General features: G+C 31.3%; 1 protein-coding gene across 1 annotated transcript; it reads left to right on the top strand.

The window, feature by feature from the left end:
- Window positions 1-17261: 17261 nt before the first annotated feature.
- On the top strand, window positions 17262-18208 carry LOC104211631 (auxin-responsive protein SAUR50-like). The gene has a single exon (XM_009760718.2). The coding sequence runs from the start codon at window positions 17337-17339 to the stop codon at window positions 17658-17660; it is 324 nt and encodes a 107-aa protein (XP_009759020.1). The 5' UTR covers window positions 17262-17336; the 3' UTR covers window positions 17661-18208.
- The last annotated feature ends 407 nt before the right edge of the window (window positions 18209-18615 follow it).

Genomic DNA, 18615 nt, shown 5'->3' with positions numbered 1-18615 from the left:
TCTTTTAGGGCTTAGAAGGGGTTTGTCCCTTATATATAGCGGAGAAACAACCTTTTAAAACTCTCCCTTTTTTCTGCTTTTCCAACTAAGAACACTGATTGTAATACTTGCCTACATAAACAATTGGTATCTTCTCATGTTCGGTGATTCATCTTCACAAGATCAAGAAATATTATCCATTGTGTTCATCTCATATACATTTTGTTCTAGAAATTATTATACTTAGCTAAGATTTACTCCTTCACTTTCTTTAATTGATTTGTTCAAAAAGGTTCCAATATTTTTGAGTCAAACTCTTTTGATAGTTCATTTTGAATCATTTAATGGTGAAACAAGTCTCTCTTTCTCTTTATTACCAATAAAAGTCCCTTTATTTTTTTAGTTAAGGTATGGGTGGGGTAAGGTGATGTTTATTTAAAATTGTATGAATGTGCATGCGCTGTCTAGGGTCTTTTTAAACCTACTAAGGGATTGTTTGGTTTGAATACGGCTTATGCCAGGATAAGTTATACTGAGATAAGTTATGTTAGAATTAGTTATGTTGAGATTATTTTTTATCTATTGTTTGATATGTTGTATTAAATATGATAATTGCATAATTTGTAAGAAAAATGTATAAGTTATATCGGTACTAATTACTCCACCTTTTATAAGGTATAAGTTATTCCGGTGTTAATTTTAATCCTAGGATAACTTGTACCTGATTTGCTAACTAAACGAAACATTAAGGTGGTGGTATTAAATTTTTATACCAACACTATACCTTCTTATACCTCGTACCAAACGATCCCTAAGTTGCTAGCTTGTACTTTTATTGCTGATTACAACACTTGATATATCCTTATCCTTAAATTTTGCAAAATTTGATCGCAGTGGGTCCAACAGAGTATTTTCCTCGAAACTTCCCATTTTAGCATTCCTGTTTCTTGGCTCTCTTTATCCCTCATTCTTATCTCTATATGTCTAATAATATGGAGTACAATAATTATAAACCGACCAAGTAATATGGTACATCTTCGAAAAACACCAAATGTTGGATTGTTTATCATGACATCATAAAAATCGAGTTTGGGGATTGATTTTAGGGCAAGTTATACCTTTAGTCGGTCGGTCAAAAATAATTATATTCGCTAGTCAAATATATAAACAATATATACTGATTATGCGTATTATATGTATCAGTAAATAGCTACCAATACCTACAGTGTTTGCGGTAATTCTTGCATTCTTGAAATTTTGTAGTACTACATAAAAGAGAGTTAAATGGAATGGTCCTTTTGGATATCCAACTACCTATTTTGAGATTTGATTTCGACTCCCGTCATTACCTTAGCCTCAGTTTTACAATCATTTATTATTTATATAAAAACTACTAAAATGAAAATATCAAGAAGCATATGGTCCTGGAAGTGGGGCAATGTGTTTTTATTATCAATTATAGGAGTTAGGACTATCTAATATTTGTGGCAATTAGAGCATATGAAAGGAGTGAAGTTAAGATGGCAGTTTCAAGTAGTTGGTACTGATATCACACTGGCCTTACATGCAGGATTGTCTTTAGTAGTACTTGTAAGGGTGGAGCTAGAGTATTCCTTACCCGTTCGACGAACCCAATAATTTTTATTTAGACCCTATATTATATTAAAAAGTTAATTAAAAATGTGTGAACTCAGTAATTACGACGAACTATAAATTCAATAGCAAATTCAGAACTAATAAACTTCAAAAATACGACTTGAGAGTAAAAAATTTGGTCTGTAAGAGTAACATGGCTTCCATGTGCTATATGGAAACCTGGGTCACCATCATACAACACATATATAGAATATATTGTTGTTCACTGATTTGTTGCACACATCTCCTTTTGCTCATTAATTAGGTGTGAATCGAATACTAAAGTTTGATTTCTAAAGTTTATTAGGATTCAAACTTTGAATCACATTCCAACTTGCTTCTTAATACTAGTTACTACTTACTAGTATCTATATACAGAGGCTGATGCATGCAGCCTACATATGCATTATGAGGTCAACTGAATTCAGTATTTTTAACACAATACATCGATATATACGTGAAACATACATTACTTCCAAATAGAAACCCGGTATCCTTCTTCCAAGAACTTCCGACCTTGCTCTTGGGGAGACTCGAACTCACAATATCTAGGTTGAAAGTGGAGGTTGCTTACCATCATAGCAACTTGTATGGAGTACTTATTATGTGAGGAAAACAACTCTGAAAGGGTATATGAGCAAAGCAAAAGCAGACAGAAACGCAGGACATAGCCGTAACACATCAATTAAGATTGATAGCTATATGGATCGTTTTCTCAGCCTTAGAACATGCTAAGAGATACTACTGTCTCACCTTCTTTTTCCTGTTTCTCTCATAATGGAGCCAATTAGCCAGCTTTTGTTTGGGAAATTTAATTCGGTGGTACTCATATTGAAGTTCGAAATGGCGCTCATTTGTCTGATAACTACTTTTCTAGATATAGTATTGATGTTGGTAGAGGACCACTTTGAACAAGGAAATTAACTCCCAATTTTATTCTAGTTCCAGTAACTATATCCTTTTCATCAACTTGTACCTCCAAAACGTTTGCCCCTTTTCATTCTTGTTTTATATCATCATCAATTTAAATACAACATAGTATACGAAGTGTGTGACCATCTTATCTAAAAAATTATATTAATATATCTGAAATTATGGTGCAGAGACAATGTCAAGAAGGCAATGTATTGATTGATAATCAGTTACATGAGTCCTATGTATTTATACAGTATTTTCATCCTATATTTTGGCTATAATACATAGAGTAGGACTCTTCTAGGATAGCTAATACAAAGAGTCTTAATTCTTCTAAACAAGGACTAAGTGATTGCACAGTTATCGGGTTTGTTAGCCTGATCATTATCTTCACACTACTGGAAAATGGCAGAATTTCGACCATCAAAATGGTCGGAAATCATGAATTTTCGACTACTTTCCGACCGAAATTGGTCGGTGGGAAAACAGTTGGTCAGAAATTAATTTCCGACCGAATCTGTCGGTGATTTCCTACCAAAGTTGTCGGAACGTTCGAAAGGCCAAACGACCAAATATTCTCAAATTTCCGACCAAAGTGGTCGGAATTTACCGACCGAATCAGTCGTAATAATATAAATAAAAATAATTATTTATTTAAAATTAAATAATAAAAATATATTCGAACGGAAATTAATAATTAAAAAATAATTATTTATTTAAAATTAAATAATAAAAATATATTCGAACGGAAATTAATAATTAAAAAATAAATTTTATTTAATTTCTGACGGAATCCGTCGAAAACGGTTAAATATTAATTATTTTTTAAAAAAAATTGGGCAGCTTTCCGATTGTTTCCGTCGGAAATCAGTTGGAATTTTCTGTAAAACTGGGCAGAATTCTGCCCAATTTTGAGCTACACCACCTGTCAAACTATTACAATACAATAACACCAACAATACCAACCATTAACACATTCTAAACCAACAATACCAAACATTAACACAATCTAAACCAATAATATCAATCATTAACACAACCTAAATCAACAATACCAACTATTAAACCTAACTATTTTGGGCATAAAAACATCCAAATAGTAGCCCACATTTAATTTTAAAAACAAAACATAAAGTTGTCTCTCACAATCAAGTTTATCAATCAACCAAAACTTCACACCTAAACTACTACACATTAGATTCAGTTTATTCATACTCATCAATAGATAGATCATGCCCATGTTTTCTCATGAATTTTGCATCTTAACAAATGTTCCGAATTGGGAGTCCAATTGTTGCTTCAAATCACGAATTTTTTTTCTCATATCTTCCATATGTTCATGATTTTGAGAATAAGAAGAATTGGCTAAGAGTGGGTTTGGATGACCTGTAGGTCGTCGACGCACTCCAAGTTCGTAGATTCTGCCTTTGTTTACTCCACCCGCTGCCTCTGTCCACAACGAAGCCATATCATCAGGTATTGGTTGAGTTGAAGGAGGCTGAGTTTGTTGCCATTCGTCCACCCTTTTATGATAATCTTCCTGAAATGAAAACATAACTATTATGTAAACAAACTAATATTAATAAATCATAAATAATTATGAAGTTAATATTTTACATATGTGTCTGACGCATGCGTCTCCACCCAGTGTTCTCTTGTACCATCCTTCTTTTTTTTCTTATGCGTCTTCTCGAAGACCTCAGCGTGACTCATATCTCGCCCTCTTTCCTTTTCCTTCATAACAAAAAGTATGAGTTAGACATTACAAACATAAAATTCTATATGTAAAACCAAGAAATTTTTTATAAGTAATTACCAATCTTAGTTTATGGGCCGCAAAACTAATCGAACCTCGAAAATACTATTTATTTTATTTTAATGTTGAGGATGCCATGTACACTTTGTCTGCAATATAAAAAAGTAACATTAGATGAAAACGATAATTATTTAAATAAATGTAATCAATTTTTAGCCTAAATTGATTCCACATTTGGTCTCTGATATTGTATGTTATCTGTCCCCAAGAATTTCATGGCTCATGATAAATAGCTTCATAGAATCCACAACCAAATGTGCATACTGAAAGAATAGCAAAAACCTGCATTAAAGTTAACATATATATAACTAATAAACAACAAATAAATTCAAATATTTGGGATCTACAATAACAATTATGCAAAAACAAAAATCGATTAATCTACAACAACAATTTAATAATTTAATGGATGAAACTGATAATAGATTTCAATTAAGCTTAATTTCATGAAAGTCAAAAGATATTAAAAAAGTTAGGAGTAAAACATATTATCAAAAGTAGTCAACTAGCACTAAGAGTTTTAAAACATTCTTCATACTTTCTCCTCTTAAAATTAGTATCTTCCCCAATATAATCAAATGAGATAAATTGCTATATATGTAACAACTTTACAAATTTGTTAGTAAAATTATTTAGTAAAATTATCCCCAACTTAGTATGTAATTTACCAACATATAAATTTAATTTAGAAATATATGATTCTAAATTATCAACACATAACTTTAACATAAAACCCTAAATTACCAACATATAAATTTAACATGTAACTCTAAATTACCAACATATAACTTTAATTTAACTACTAACAATAGTCATAGATTTACTTTAGCTAACACCAATCAATTTTTACAAATCAAACTAGGAGCAATTAAACAAAATCAGAATATTTTTTTTAAAAAAAAACAACAAAGAAGGGTGAGGGAAACTTACATGGCAGTGGAGGGTCGTCGACGGACTTGCAGCTGGGCGGCGGCGGCGACGACTCCTGCTAGTTGATGGTTGCGGCGGATTTGGGGGGGGGGGGAGTTTGAGTGAGAGAGAGAAGAGAGAAGGAAGAAAAAAGGGAAAGGAAAAGAATAGGGTCATTGGAGGGTTCTTAAAAAAAACTTTCCGACCGATTCGGTCAGAAATTTGATCAAAGTAGTCAACCCTCTTTTTATTAAATAATTCCAACTGAATCGGTCGCTACTTATTATTATTTTTAAATTTTTTTTTTAATTTTCCGACCGAATTGGTCGCTAACCGTGACACGGAATTTTCCGCCAAAATTTACGACTGATATAAACGGGATATTAGTCGTAACTATTATTAAAAATTAAAAAATATATTTTTATGCATTTTCTGACCGATTCCGTCGGAAATTTCCGACTACTTTTTTCCGTCGGAATATTTCAATCGAAAATGGGCCGTTTTTTAGTAGTGTCAACACTTCTCCTCAATTTGGTGAGAGGTGACTTCACTACACCTAGCTTGTCTCGAAAAAACTGGAACTGGTCTTTGCCAAGAGTCTTTGTGTGAACATCTGCTAGTTGGTCCTTGGATCTAACAAACTGAGTAATCAATTGTCCTTGAGCTACCTTCTCTCTGACAAAGTGGTAATCTAGTTTCTACATGCTTAGTTCTAGCATGCATTACTGGATTTGTAGTCATGTATAGAGCACTCAAGTTGTCACAAAATAAGTTAGGAGCAATCTTAATATACATTCCAATGTCTTGTAGAATATAGCTTATCCAGGTAAGTTCAGTTGCAGTTGCTGCCAGTGCTCTATACTCAGCTTCAGCACTTGACCTTGCAACAGTATTTTGCTTCCTTGATGACCAGGAGACACAATTTGCACCAAGGTGTATACAATATCTAGTAGTAGACCTCTTTGTAATGGTACATCCTGCCCAGTCTGCATATGAGAATCCATACAGCCTGAAGGAAGACTGTGATATGATTCTCAGTCCATGATCGATGGTTCTTTTGACATACCTTATTATTCTCTTTACTGCCTGAAGATGCATGCTGTTTGGATTCTGCATGAATTGACTTGCAAGATTAACAGCATGAGTAGTGTCTGGTCTTGTGAGTGTGAGGTAATGCAAGCTTCCTACAATGCTTCTGTAAGCTGAGGGATCAACTGCTTTGCCGGCTGCTTCTTGTTGACCATGCTTCTGAGCAAGTGGAGTATGCATTATTTTTACATTTTACATTTTCCATATCCACTTTTCTAAGCAGATAATTTACATATTTGCTTAGGTTCAAATGGATTCCTCCAGGAAAATAGCTTACTTCAACACCTAAAAAGTAACTCAAGGGTCAAAGATCTTTCATAGCAAATTCATGCTCCAACTTTTGCACTACTTCCCCTATCTGTCTTAAGTTCCTTCCTGTTATAATTATATCATCTACATATAACAGAAGTAATATTGTTCTTTCTGCATCATGGAGGGTAAATAGGGAGGAATCAACTCTACTGCATTTGAAACCAAGATGAAGCAAGGATAGACCAAATCTCTCAAACCAAGCTCTGGGAGCTTGTTTGAGACCATATAGTGCCTTTTTGATGAGATAACATAATCAGGATACATTGGATTAGTGAAGCCTGGTGGCTGAGTCATATAGACTTCTTCTTGTAGATGACCATATAGAAAGGCATTCTTAACATCTAGTTGCCTAATGGGCCAATGTAAAGTGACAGCAATAGAGAGAACACTGCTAAAAAAACCAGGGTTTAGCGACGGACAAAATCTGTAGCTAAACAGAAAAATCCGTCCCTAATCTCATTTAGCGACGGATTAGCGACGGATTATCAAAAGATTCTTCTAGCAACGAGCATTTTAGCGACAGATTAGCGACGACGTTCGTAGCTAAATCCAGTTTTTTTGTAGTGGAATAACTCTTATAATCGTAGCTTTAACTACTGGACTGAAAGAAACTACTAATTCATTTTGATGTAAAGCTACTAATTCGTCTTGCATAGCTTTAAACCAGTGAGAGAAACTAAGAGCTTCTTTTATAGTTTTAGGTTCTTCTTGATTTGTTTGTACAACAGTTAGTGAGGTATGAGTTATAGGAAGAGACTTAGCTTTGAATCTGGTGACCATTTTATGGCCTTGATCAGTGATCTCAGGTTCAACATGAACTATATTTTCTGCTTCTGCTGGAGGTGCTTCAACCTGGTCATTGAGAAGTGTGACAAGTCCATTTCTAGATGCAATCCTATTGATCTGTCACTGTGAACTACATAGGTATTTCATCTGAGTGAGAGGCCTCTGAGTGCAATTCATCAGTATCCGAGTTTTGCATGTCTGCAGAGGGCTCAGCAACACTGTTTGTGACCTCCACAACCCCATCCTAATCAGACTCAACAACATCACTATGATCAACAGTTGGAGCAGTTGTTTGAGCAGTAACGCCATCATCCTGATAATTTGAAACATCGGCTATAGTATCATGATCAGCTCTCAACACAGCACTTTGATCATTTGAAACATTAGCTGCAACATTATCATGATCAGCTTCCAATACTTCCCCTGTAGCAGTAGAGTCTGATGAACCAGACTTAATTTGTGATTTTGAGAAAAACTCAAATAAGGTGTCCATATGACTAGAGTTATTTGGTGCACTGTCAGTCTTGTTTTCCTACACATAGGGAAGAGTTAGTTCATCAAAGACAACATGTCTTGACACAAAGACTTTCTTTGTGGTTGGATGATAGCACACATAGCCTTTATGCAGGCTGTTGTAACCAATGAACATACATGGATAGGACTTAGGTGAGAACTTGTATTTTTCCTTTATGTAAGGGAAACACATGCGCCCAAACAGTGTCAAATTGTTGTAATCAGGGTATGAATCATGCAATTTATAAATGGTGTTTCCTTTTTAAGAACAGATGATGGCAATCTATTTATTAGGAATACTGCTGTGTGAAATGCTTCAGTCCATAAACATAAGGGTAACTTAGCATGTAGTAGTAGTGTCAATCCAGTTTTCACTACATGTCTATATTTCCTTTCTACAATGCCATTTTGCTGAGGGGTGTGAGGACAGGAAATATGTCTTACAATTCCACAATCCTCTAAGTACTTACCAAATTCAGAACATGAAAATTCACCTCCCCCATCACATTGAAAGATCTTGATTCTCTTTGAATACTGTTTCTCAACCTTTTTGTGGAATTTGAAAAATGTTTCAAATAAATTCGATTTTCTTTTTAAAGGATACAACCAAGTATATCCACTATGATCATTAACAAATAAAGTATAGTATTTCATATGTTGGGAAGATTCAACTGGAGTAGGACCCCATAAGTCATAGTGAATTTTCAATAGAGGTTCATTCTCAACTTTATTTCTCAATTTGAATGGTAGTTTACAACCTTTTCCCATTTGACAACTAACAACATGTGACATTGATAGACTTATTATTACTAAGTACTTCTAAGGGCCTAGAATTTTGATGCCCAAGTCTGGCATGCCAAATATCACTAGAGCTTCTCCTTGTCTGTGTTGCACTCAAAGCAAGCAGCTTGTCCACCTTCAAGGCATACATCTCTCCTCTTTTAGCACTCTTGGCCATCAGTTTCCCTGTCCTCTTGTCCTTTACAACAAACGATGATTCATCAAACTCAATAGAACATCAATTATCTCTAGTAATCTTACTTACAGATAACAAATTGTTTTTTAGCTTAGGAACTACTAGCACTTCACTCATCCTTAAACCAGAAATTATTCCTTTACCAACATGTGTGATATCCAGTTCTTGTACATTTCCTACTACAAATTTATCATTTCCATTGTAAGGTTTAAGATTGGATAAGTTACCTTTGGTCACGTGAGTGATTGCTCCAGAATCCATATAGTGAGCAATATCTCCACCACTCTGACTGTTTACATTGAGTGTAGCAAGAGCGTGTGAAAAATCTTCTGGTGCTTGATAGGAGAAGTCACATCTGTAGAAGCACTTTATTGCAGTGTGATTGTTCATGCCACATATTTGGCAGGCTGATGATCCTGTAGTTTCCTATCTCTTAACAACATTTCCAAATCCTTGAGTGTTTTGATTGTTGTTTTGTCCGGCAGGCCTGAAGCCTCTACATCTTGAACTGTAGTTCATGTTACCTCTTCTTTCTCTACTTGTGTTGTTGTATGTCCTCTGTGCTGCAAATACCATATTGTAATTCACTTGTTGTCGGCCATCTCCTTCATCCTCTCTGAGATCAAAGCCTCTTAGAGAGGTGACCTACTACTTAGAGTTAGATAAGGTGCTTTGCCAAGCATCACTATCCTAAAGGTTTTGTATTTATGACCCAAACCTCTAGCAAAGTTGATTACATTGCTATCATCATCCGCAAGCTTGTGTATAGCAGCCAAGCCATCACAAATGCCTTTGAATTCCTTTAGATACTCATCGATGGTTCTACTGCCAAGCTTGATGGTTTGATGTTGTTGCTTCAACTGGAATTCATTGTCCTTTGTTGCCTGCAGATAAGTTTCTTCCAGGCATTCCCACATCTGTTTAGCGGTCGTACTTCCCACAATGAAATACATGCTCTCTTCTGACATTGTCCCAGATATCCAACTTCTTAACAACACATCCTTTTCAACCCGGTCATCAGCAGTACTGTCTTTGTCAACTCTTTTGCCATTATCTTTATCGCTGCTTTCACTAATGCCTTCTATGTTTATAATTTCTGGCCTTCCTTCAATGAGATAGTTCAATCTCATTACTTGTATAAGTTGCATCATTTGTGTTCTCCATATCAGATAGTTAGAGGGCTTCAACTTCATAGGGCATGACGCAATGAGATGATGAAGAGAGGCTGTTGAGAAGGTGTTGGAAGCCATATGGACAGAGTTGATACTGTGTAGTAAGAACTGGATTTTTTGGCAGCGGGATTGGCTTCAAAGAAGCTCTGATACCATGTAAAATTATGGCGCAGGGACTATATCAAGAAGGCAGTGTATTGATCGATAATCAGTTACATGAGTCCTATGTATTTATACAATATTTTCATCCTATATTTTGGCTATAATACATAGAGTAGGACTCTTCTAGGATAGCTAATACAAAGAGTCCTAATTCTTCTAAACTAGAACTAAGTGATTGCATAGTTATCAGATTTGTTAGCCTGATCATTATCTTCAACAATATAATAATATTTTCTTAGCTTTTTAGGTGCCAATGAGAATTAAACACAAGACTTCTATTAGTTTTTAATATCATGATGATTGATGAAGCGTTCATGTTATTCGAAAGTTTAAACTGGTTGAATGATAAAACTTTTATTAAGTTAGTTATGTTATGTCTCCACACAAGTTTTTTCCCCCTTGGAACAAGAGCCATCATATGTGTAAGATATTTATCCTAACAAACTATGGGACTACCGAAAAACTAACTGAATGCAATAAAAATATTCAGTCTGGCCTATACTACTAAATATCATGATAAAATACAGAAAAATAGAAGTCGTAATTTATTGTCAAACACCCAAAAAGATGAGTCATAAAATCATGAAATAAATAATGCCAACTAACATTGGTTTAATAGACAGATTCACAAGAATCAGTTACCTTGGTAGTTGGAGTTAGTTAAAATTTACTTAGGTTTACACTAAAAAGCTTGGCTAACTAGGACAGAAAGATTCTCGAGAAACGTAGAAAACGAGGACGGAAATATCAAAAGAGTATCTCTAGGGTATCGTGAAACTGTAAATAACGATGTAAACTAACGGCTACGTAACAGACTGGTCAAACTTGCAAAAGTCTTTAATTTGTACTCCCTTTACGAGAGAAATGCACATGCTTTTGCAGCAGTAAACTTGTTTTCCCTATCAAAGAAAAGTAGAAACACAACATTCATAAAATAAAATAAAAAAAACTTTTAGAAAATGAAAGGTTTGTACTTCTGAGTACAGTTTGTCCAAGTTTCTAAAATAAATTTATTGTAAAAAATGCTTTTTTCAAATAAGTGCTTCTACATATATTTTACTCAAAAATATTTTTTTAAAAAATGTTTTTGAAGAAAAATAATTTTGTTCTGCTTCTCAAAAATTGTTTCTGCTGCTCCTTAAAAATACTTTTTCTCTTTCAAAAGTTTGACTAAACACCTTAATTTTAGAAGAAAAAAAAGCATTTTTACCTCAAATAAAGAAGCTTGGCCAAACAGACTATTAGTAGGCTTTGCACATAAAAATTATAATTTTTGAAAAAATAGTATTTGGAGTTAAGTTGAAAATGGTATTTGGAATTTGAAATTGTGTTTGGACTTGTATTTCACTTGAAAATATATTGTAGTTTTGCGAGTGAGGTTGCAAAATTTCATAGACAAACAAATTTGAAAAACAAAAAAATTGAAAAGAAAGGAAAAAGAGTTTATGGACAAACGAGACCTTATTGCTCGTCCGTGATTTCTTGATATACCCTTTATTCTTTTTTATTTTTAGATGTAACAAACTGGGCATTTACTAATAGTAGTTTTCGGACCATTTGTCCCATACAACAATTATATCCTATAGGATCTATATATTTATTATTTTCCTTAGCACAAATATTAAATAACTTCATTATATATATCTGACATTTTATTGGCGAAATGTTCAAAATATGTAGTAAAACTATGATTGTATAGGAAAGACATCTTGGAAAATTAACAAAAATCCTATGCAACTAAAAATAATCACTCGAAAAAATCATTTCGAAAAATATTACAATGTACATCTATTTAGGGAAAAATTACATACTTGCACAAGTCAAATTAATATATTAAAATTTGTTTGCTATAAAAGTGTGTCACGTAAAATAGTAATAGTATTTGCACAATTTCTATTTCTCTTAGGAAGTCATTTCAAATATATTTGAACAATACACATAGTAAACTTTTCTCGTAAAAGTCTATACCAAGTCGAACTATGTATCATAACTGGACCGAGAGTAACTCCTCTTTTTTTTTGGTTTCCAACCTGGTATCCGTACCCACATTGGGGCCCTTCCCTCTCGCCCAAATAAATGAAATGGGATGAATCAAATCAATAAGCTTTTTGATTGATTCAGGGCGCAGCAAATCCAAATTAAATCAAGAGCCTGTTCTGTCTTGCTTTCTGATTCAATTCCGCTGCTAGGGTGAGCTAACTCCAACAAACCCGTCCACAGTTCGGATTTCAGGCTGCAACTCGCCTGCATGAAGCCTGAGTCGCTAGTAATCGCGTCAGCCATAAGGCAGTGAATTCCTTCCAGGGCCTTGTACACACCGCCCTCTCCTTTTCTAGCTGCCCAGATTGCCGGAAAGTCCCACATTGGGGGTAAAGCGCTCCCTAACAAAGACGATTTCATACCCAAGGACTCGAACCTGAGATTTTTGGTTAAGGATGAAGGAGTACTTACCATTCCACCACAATCCTTGTTGGTGGACCGAGAGTAACTCATTTGCTTGGAAATGAATTCTTTTAAATCACATGATTTGATAATTGAGTATTTTCGTACGGAGACATATGTCACAACCACATGACATTCAGAGTACTTCAAAAATTATGTATTCTTTTTTCAAAGTACTTATACTTACAATGACCTCGATCCCACCTGGAAATTCTGTCTTATTGTAACTTAAGATAGTTTTTTAAGTTTCCAAATCTGATGAGGGTTATACCGATGCTAATACAAGAGGGAAGAAAAGTTGACCTTAATTAACCCCTCTATATATATTTTTTTTGTCATTGTAGGATGATATAATTATAGAATAATCAATTCCGGAAATAACTAAAATAACTATCTTTTGGCATCTCACTCCAAATGTTTTCCTTTTACCCCTTAAGAAAAACTAGTATTAGAACTCGCGCGATGCGCAGATCGTATTAAAAAATACTAATTATTTCAAATTGTAATATCTGTTATTTTGAGCATATTAGATTTTATATATATATATATATATATATATATACACATACACACACAACTTACTCTTGGTACCTTTTTTTATTACTTTATTTTTTAATTTTCTAAGTTAATCAATAATATTTTTGTGTATTATGTACTTACTTCATTTTTTTATTAATTCAAAGTATAAATGTCCTCATATTATCGCTATCTCCTTATTTATACATTTTTCAAAACTATTGTGATATTTTTAATTGGTTTTTTGCATTTAAAATTTTTACCCTTAATATCATATTTAGTACTAATTTGTGATATTGGGTTTGTCCAAAGTAAAATCAAATTTGTTATTTTATTATAATATCTATTGATAATTTTTAATAATTTTTATTTTTGTATTATGTGCCATAACCAATTATCCATAGTTTGAGCATTCTCATCGTAGTTTTAAGAATTTTCTAATCTCAAATTCAAATAGTCTTTCCCTTTCATTTCTAGTAGTAAATTTTTAATAATTTAAAGTAATTTTGCTATTTTCTTTATTTAATATATAGTCTTATTACGTTTTATGTGACTTGTCATTAACTTGTAACTTTATTTAATATCATTATCAACTACTATTCTTTAATAAAATATAGATAAATAAATAACTTTTTTAATCAAAAAAATAAATACTTATTTATTTTTAAAAATATTGCTTGAAAATTTTAAATTATTTAAATTTTAGTAATATTTTTAACTATTGTACATTTACTTTATTTTATTTTCTAAACGTATGATTTATAAATATTCTCACATTATCTCTAATTTATTTTTATTATTCAATATTTTTAGTTTTTGATTTTATCTATTAGACTTGAGTTACGTGGACTTATCCATATTATGACTTTACTTATCACAATATAAAAAACTTTTTCATCTCAAATTTAAATTAGTTTAACCCTTTCTTCTATGATAAAAAAATCTGAATTTTTATTTTTTCTCTATTTATTATTTATTTTTGATATTATATTATTCAATTCCTAATATTATTACATTGTCATGCGGATTTATATTAGCTTATTTGAATTTAATATCTATTTCTAGCACACACATTCTAATATAATATAGACAAAAATAATTCTTAATTTTTTGAACACAATATTTCTAAATATTGTAGTAATATTTTTATTGTCATTTTAGTTCTTTACGTAATATTTTAAAAAACAAAAAAATAATCTCATCTCAAATTCAAATAATTCTTATTATTTTATTTTCTAAAATGGACCACATTTTTAAAAAATTATGCTATGTATTCAAACTCATACTAACAGCACTGGATTCAGATATTAATCATAGAAAATATTTCTTAATTGTTTGAACATATTATATCTAAATGTTGTAATAATATTTTCATTATAATTTTATTTCTTTACATAAATTTTCTTTGTTTTTTAGTTTTAAGATACAAATTATTTTGTAAAATTACTTATATTAGAAATTTATTTTGTAATTTAAAATTTTATTTTTTATTATTGTTTTATTTTTCATAAATAAGATTCAATTTCGTGGTATTATCCATAATTTGAGCATTTACATCATAGTTTTAAGAACTTTCTAATCTCAAATTGAAATAGCCCTTTCTTTTAATTTATAATACTAAATTTCTAATAATTTAACATAATTTTACTATTTTTTAATCTAATATATAGTCTTATTACATTTTATGTGGCTTTTCATTAACTTGTAAATTTATTTAATATCATTATCAACTACTTTTCTTTAATAATATAAGATAAATATATAATTTTTTAAATTATGAAATAAATATTTATTTTGTTTTAAAAACTTTAATCGAAATTTAAATTATTTAAAATTTAATAATATTTTTAAGTATTGTATATTTGTTTTATTTTATTTTCTAAACTTATATTCAATTTTTTTGTTTTTGATTTTAACTATTAGACTTGAGTTATGTGGACTTATATTATGACTTTGCTTAGTATAATATAAAAAAATTCTCATCTCAAATTTAAATAAGTTTTACCCTTTTTCCTATGATAAAAAAACTGAATTTTTATTTTTTTTCTCTATTTATTCTTTATTTTTTATTTTATATTATTCAATACCTAATATTATTACACTGTCATGTGAATTTTTATTAGCCTGTTTGAACTTAGTATCTATTTTTACCACACTCATTCTAATACAATATAGATGAAATTTTAAAAACTTTCTCATCTCAAATTCAAATAATTTTTTTCATTCTATTTTCTTAATTGGACTATATTTCAAAAAATTATGTTATTCTTTCAAATTTAAACTAATTGAACTTAATTCAAAAATAATCATAGAAAAATATTTTCTTAATTGTTCGAACGCATTATATCTAAATGTTTTAGTAATATTTACGTATCGTTTGCATGATTTATCAGTATTAATATAAATTTATTATTCTTGTTATTAAAATATATTTTGTTAATTATTTGTTTCTTCTCTTACCTTATAAATAATTTGTATACTTTATGTAAGATCTTATTTTGCTGCTTGAAATTATTTAATTTTTAAACTCAATAAATCCTTAATATTTTAAGTAAATTTTAGTTTTATTTTATGTTTTAACTTACTCCAAAGTATAAATAGTTATAGGTTATCTCAATTTATGTCTTTATATATTTTTATTTTTTTAATTTACGTCTTTATATATTTTTTTTCTATTATAGTTTTTAATTAATTTTTCACCTCCATATTTCTAGCTAATATAGAAAAAAATCTATGAGTAGATCAATATATAGATATAGATATAGATACAAATATGCATATACATTTAATTATAGATATATAGATTAGATTTGTCTAAGATATATTTAGATTATGTATAAGATTCATTAAACTACTTCCATTAATTATGTTTATATATATAATTTTTAGTTATTAATGTTGTCCTAAAATTGTCAAGTGGTTTCATTTCAGTTTGTCACTTGCCTTAACCACAATGTATACTACTTTCATTTTAATATAATATAGAAGATATATAAGACTAGAAATTATCCGTAACGAAACAAACAAACAAAAAAAGAAAATCATATCTGAAAAAAATAGGAAGTGAGAAAATAATTTGAAAAGGAAGGCAAAACCGTAGGAGCAACAAAGTAGATATGAAAAGACTGAATCTCTATTTTCTTGAAAAGGAAAATGAGCAGAAAAGTTGAGACAGAATGTTGGAAATAGAAACAAGTACCATTAAATCTTTTTGTTGTTGAAACTTGCGACCTTCCTTGAACAGTGAAAGCCATGTTTCTTCCACCAGGCAAATTTTTACCTATCAAATACTACACCAATTCAAAGTCTGTACAATAATAGAAAAAGAAATGTACATTATTCGTCTCATATTATTGTTATCGTAGTTAATAAAAATAGTTATTTTTAATTATTTATCACTTTTAAAGTTCGAAATAAAATTGATTATCCATAACATTGTCATGAAATATGTCTTTTTACTTTGAAATCTGACAAGTAAGGGTTGCACAGTTCAGTTGGTAAAGTACCCTCACCCATAACCGTTAGGTCTTGGGTTTGAGTCACTTAACATGTGGTCAAAAACATGTATAAAATCTATATATATTTTGTATATATATACATTATGTAGTTATATACAAATTTTATATACTTTTATTGCTACCAGATATAAATAATTTATGGCGGGAGTTAATAGTGATAATACCCCTTCTTATATTGACTGTTTTTTAATAACTTTGAATATGTATCTATTTTATTTTACAATTAAAAAATGTGAAAATGGCTATTTTAGAACTTCACCATAGAAAAGGGTCCTCTTTGCCATAATGAGAACCAACATAGAGCCGTAAAACCCAATGGGCTTTGGCCCCCACCTTGTCCTTATTCCTCTCATACACCTAAGTCGAAAATACCCGTGTTCTGTCCTTTGCAGTTTGCTGTCACATATTATAGTATTTTAAAATAAAAAGAAGAAAAAACTAAAAAGTAAAAAACTTTTGGTATTTCCTCAATAAATAGTTTCACATCCTATAGCCCAAACACCACCACTTCTTTACTACTATCTCTTTCTTTCATCTTCTTTCTTGTTAAAGCTCTCAACTTTCTTTATATTTCATCAAAAAAAAAAATTACAAAAATGGCCATTAGAAAATCAAACAAGTTATCACAAGCTACAGTCTTGAAACAAATTTTGAAGAGGTGTTCAAGTTTGGGTAAGAAGCAAGGCTATGACAACGAAGATTATTGCCTTCCCATTGACGTACCAAAAGGACATTTTGCAGTTTACGTGGGAGAGAATCGAACTCGATACGTCGTACCAATTTCTTTCTTAACTCACCCTCAGTTTCAATGCCTCCTCCAACAGGCCGAGGAAGAATTTGGATTTGATCACGACATGGGTATTACCATTCCCTGTGAAGAAATGGTTTTTCAATCACTGACTTCTATGATCCGGTGCTGAAGTATTTAGAAAAAGGGCAGCCTGGTGCATTAAGCTCCCGCTATGTGCGGGGTCCGGAAAAGGATCGGATCGCAAGGATTTATTGTACACAGTCCCATCGGCAGCAGCTTTACCAGTTACACCAAAACTACTTTTCTTGGTGTATTTAGAAAAGAAAAGAAAAAAAAAAGTGAATATTAGGGGTTAGTTCTTTTTTGGGATTAAGAAGGATGGCTCAAGATGAAGCAATTTGGTGTTTTTTTGCTTCTCTTTTTTCTAACATCTTTCTTCACTCTATTTTTTATTTTATTTTTTGGTTTTTTTATTTTTTTGGGTTAGGGGTATTTTCTTGTATTGTAACTTTCCTCTAATTCCTGACCTAGGAACCACATGATATTATTAGTAGTGTTTTTTATGGGTCAGAATCAGATTTGTAAACAAATCTTGGAAATTTTTCCTTGTAGTGGTGCTTATTTTGCGCCCTGTGAGAGAAGTGAATGTATCTCAATCGATTTGCCTTTTATGGATACAAATGTCTCAGTCTATTTGCATTTTTAGTGCAGCTTCAATACTTCTTCTTCCGTCTCATATTATCTGTTATGATTCTTTTGTGCACGTCCTTGAGAAAAATTAATTAGAATGAGATTTTGACTACTTTACGTCTATCATGTCTTAATATTAAATCTTTCTTCATTGATATTTGAACAAAGTTAGGTGTTTGTAGTCTTTAAAAATAACTAGAGTAAACAAAAAAAATAGATAATCAATTTTATTTTGAACTTCTAAAGTAACAAAAAATTTGAGACAATTATTTTTAGTAATCATAACTCATAATATGAGACGGATGTGGTACTATTTATTTAGGTTAATTCTAATTGAGCATAATAAAATAATGGCCTGATTTGTGATCACTAGCCATTATAGTGCCCATGTTATGTTCTCCAAATTTCTTAGTCAAAGTAGATGACAATAGTCC

The sequence above is a fragment of the Nicotiana sylvestris genome, chromosome 1 (genome assembly GCF_000393655.2).
Source record: "Nicotiana sylvestris chromosome 1, ASM39365v2, whole genome shotgun sequence".
Taxonomy (NCBI): domain Eukaryota; kingdom Viridiplantae; phylum Streptophyta; class Magnoliopsida; order Solanales; family Solanaceae; genus Nicotiana; species Nicotiana sylvestris.
The sequence above is the reverse complement of the archived record's forward strand: the minus strand, read 5'-3'. Positions and strand labels throughout refer to the sequence as shown.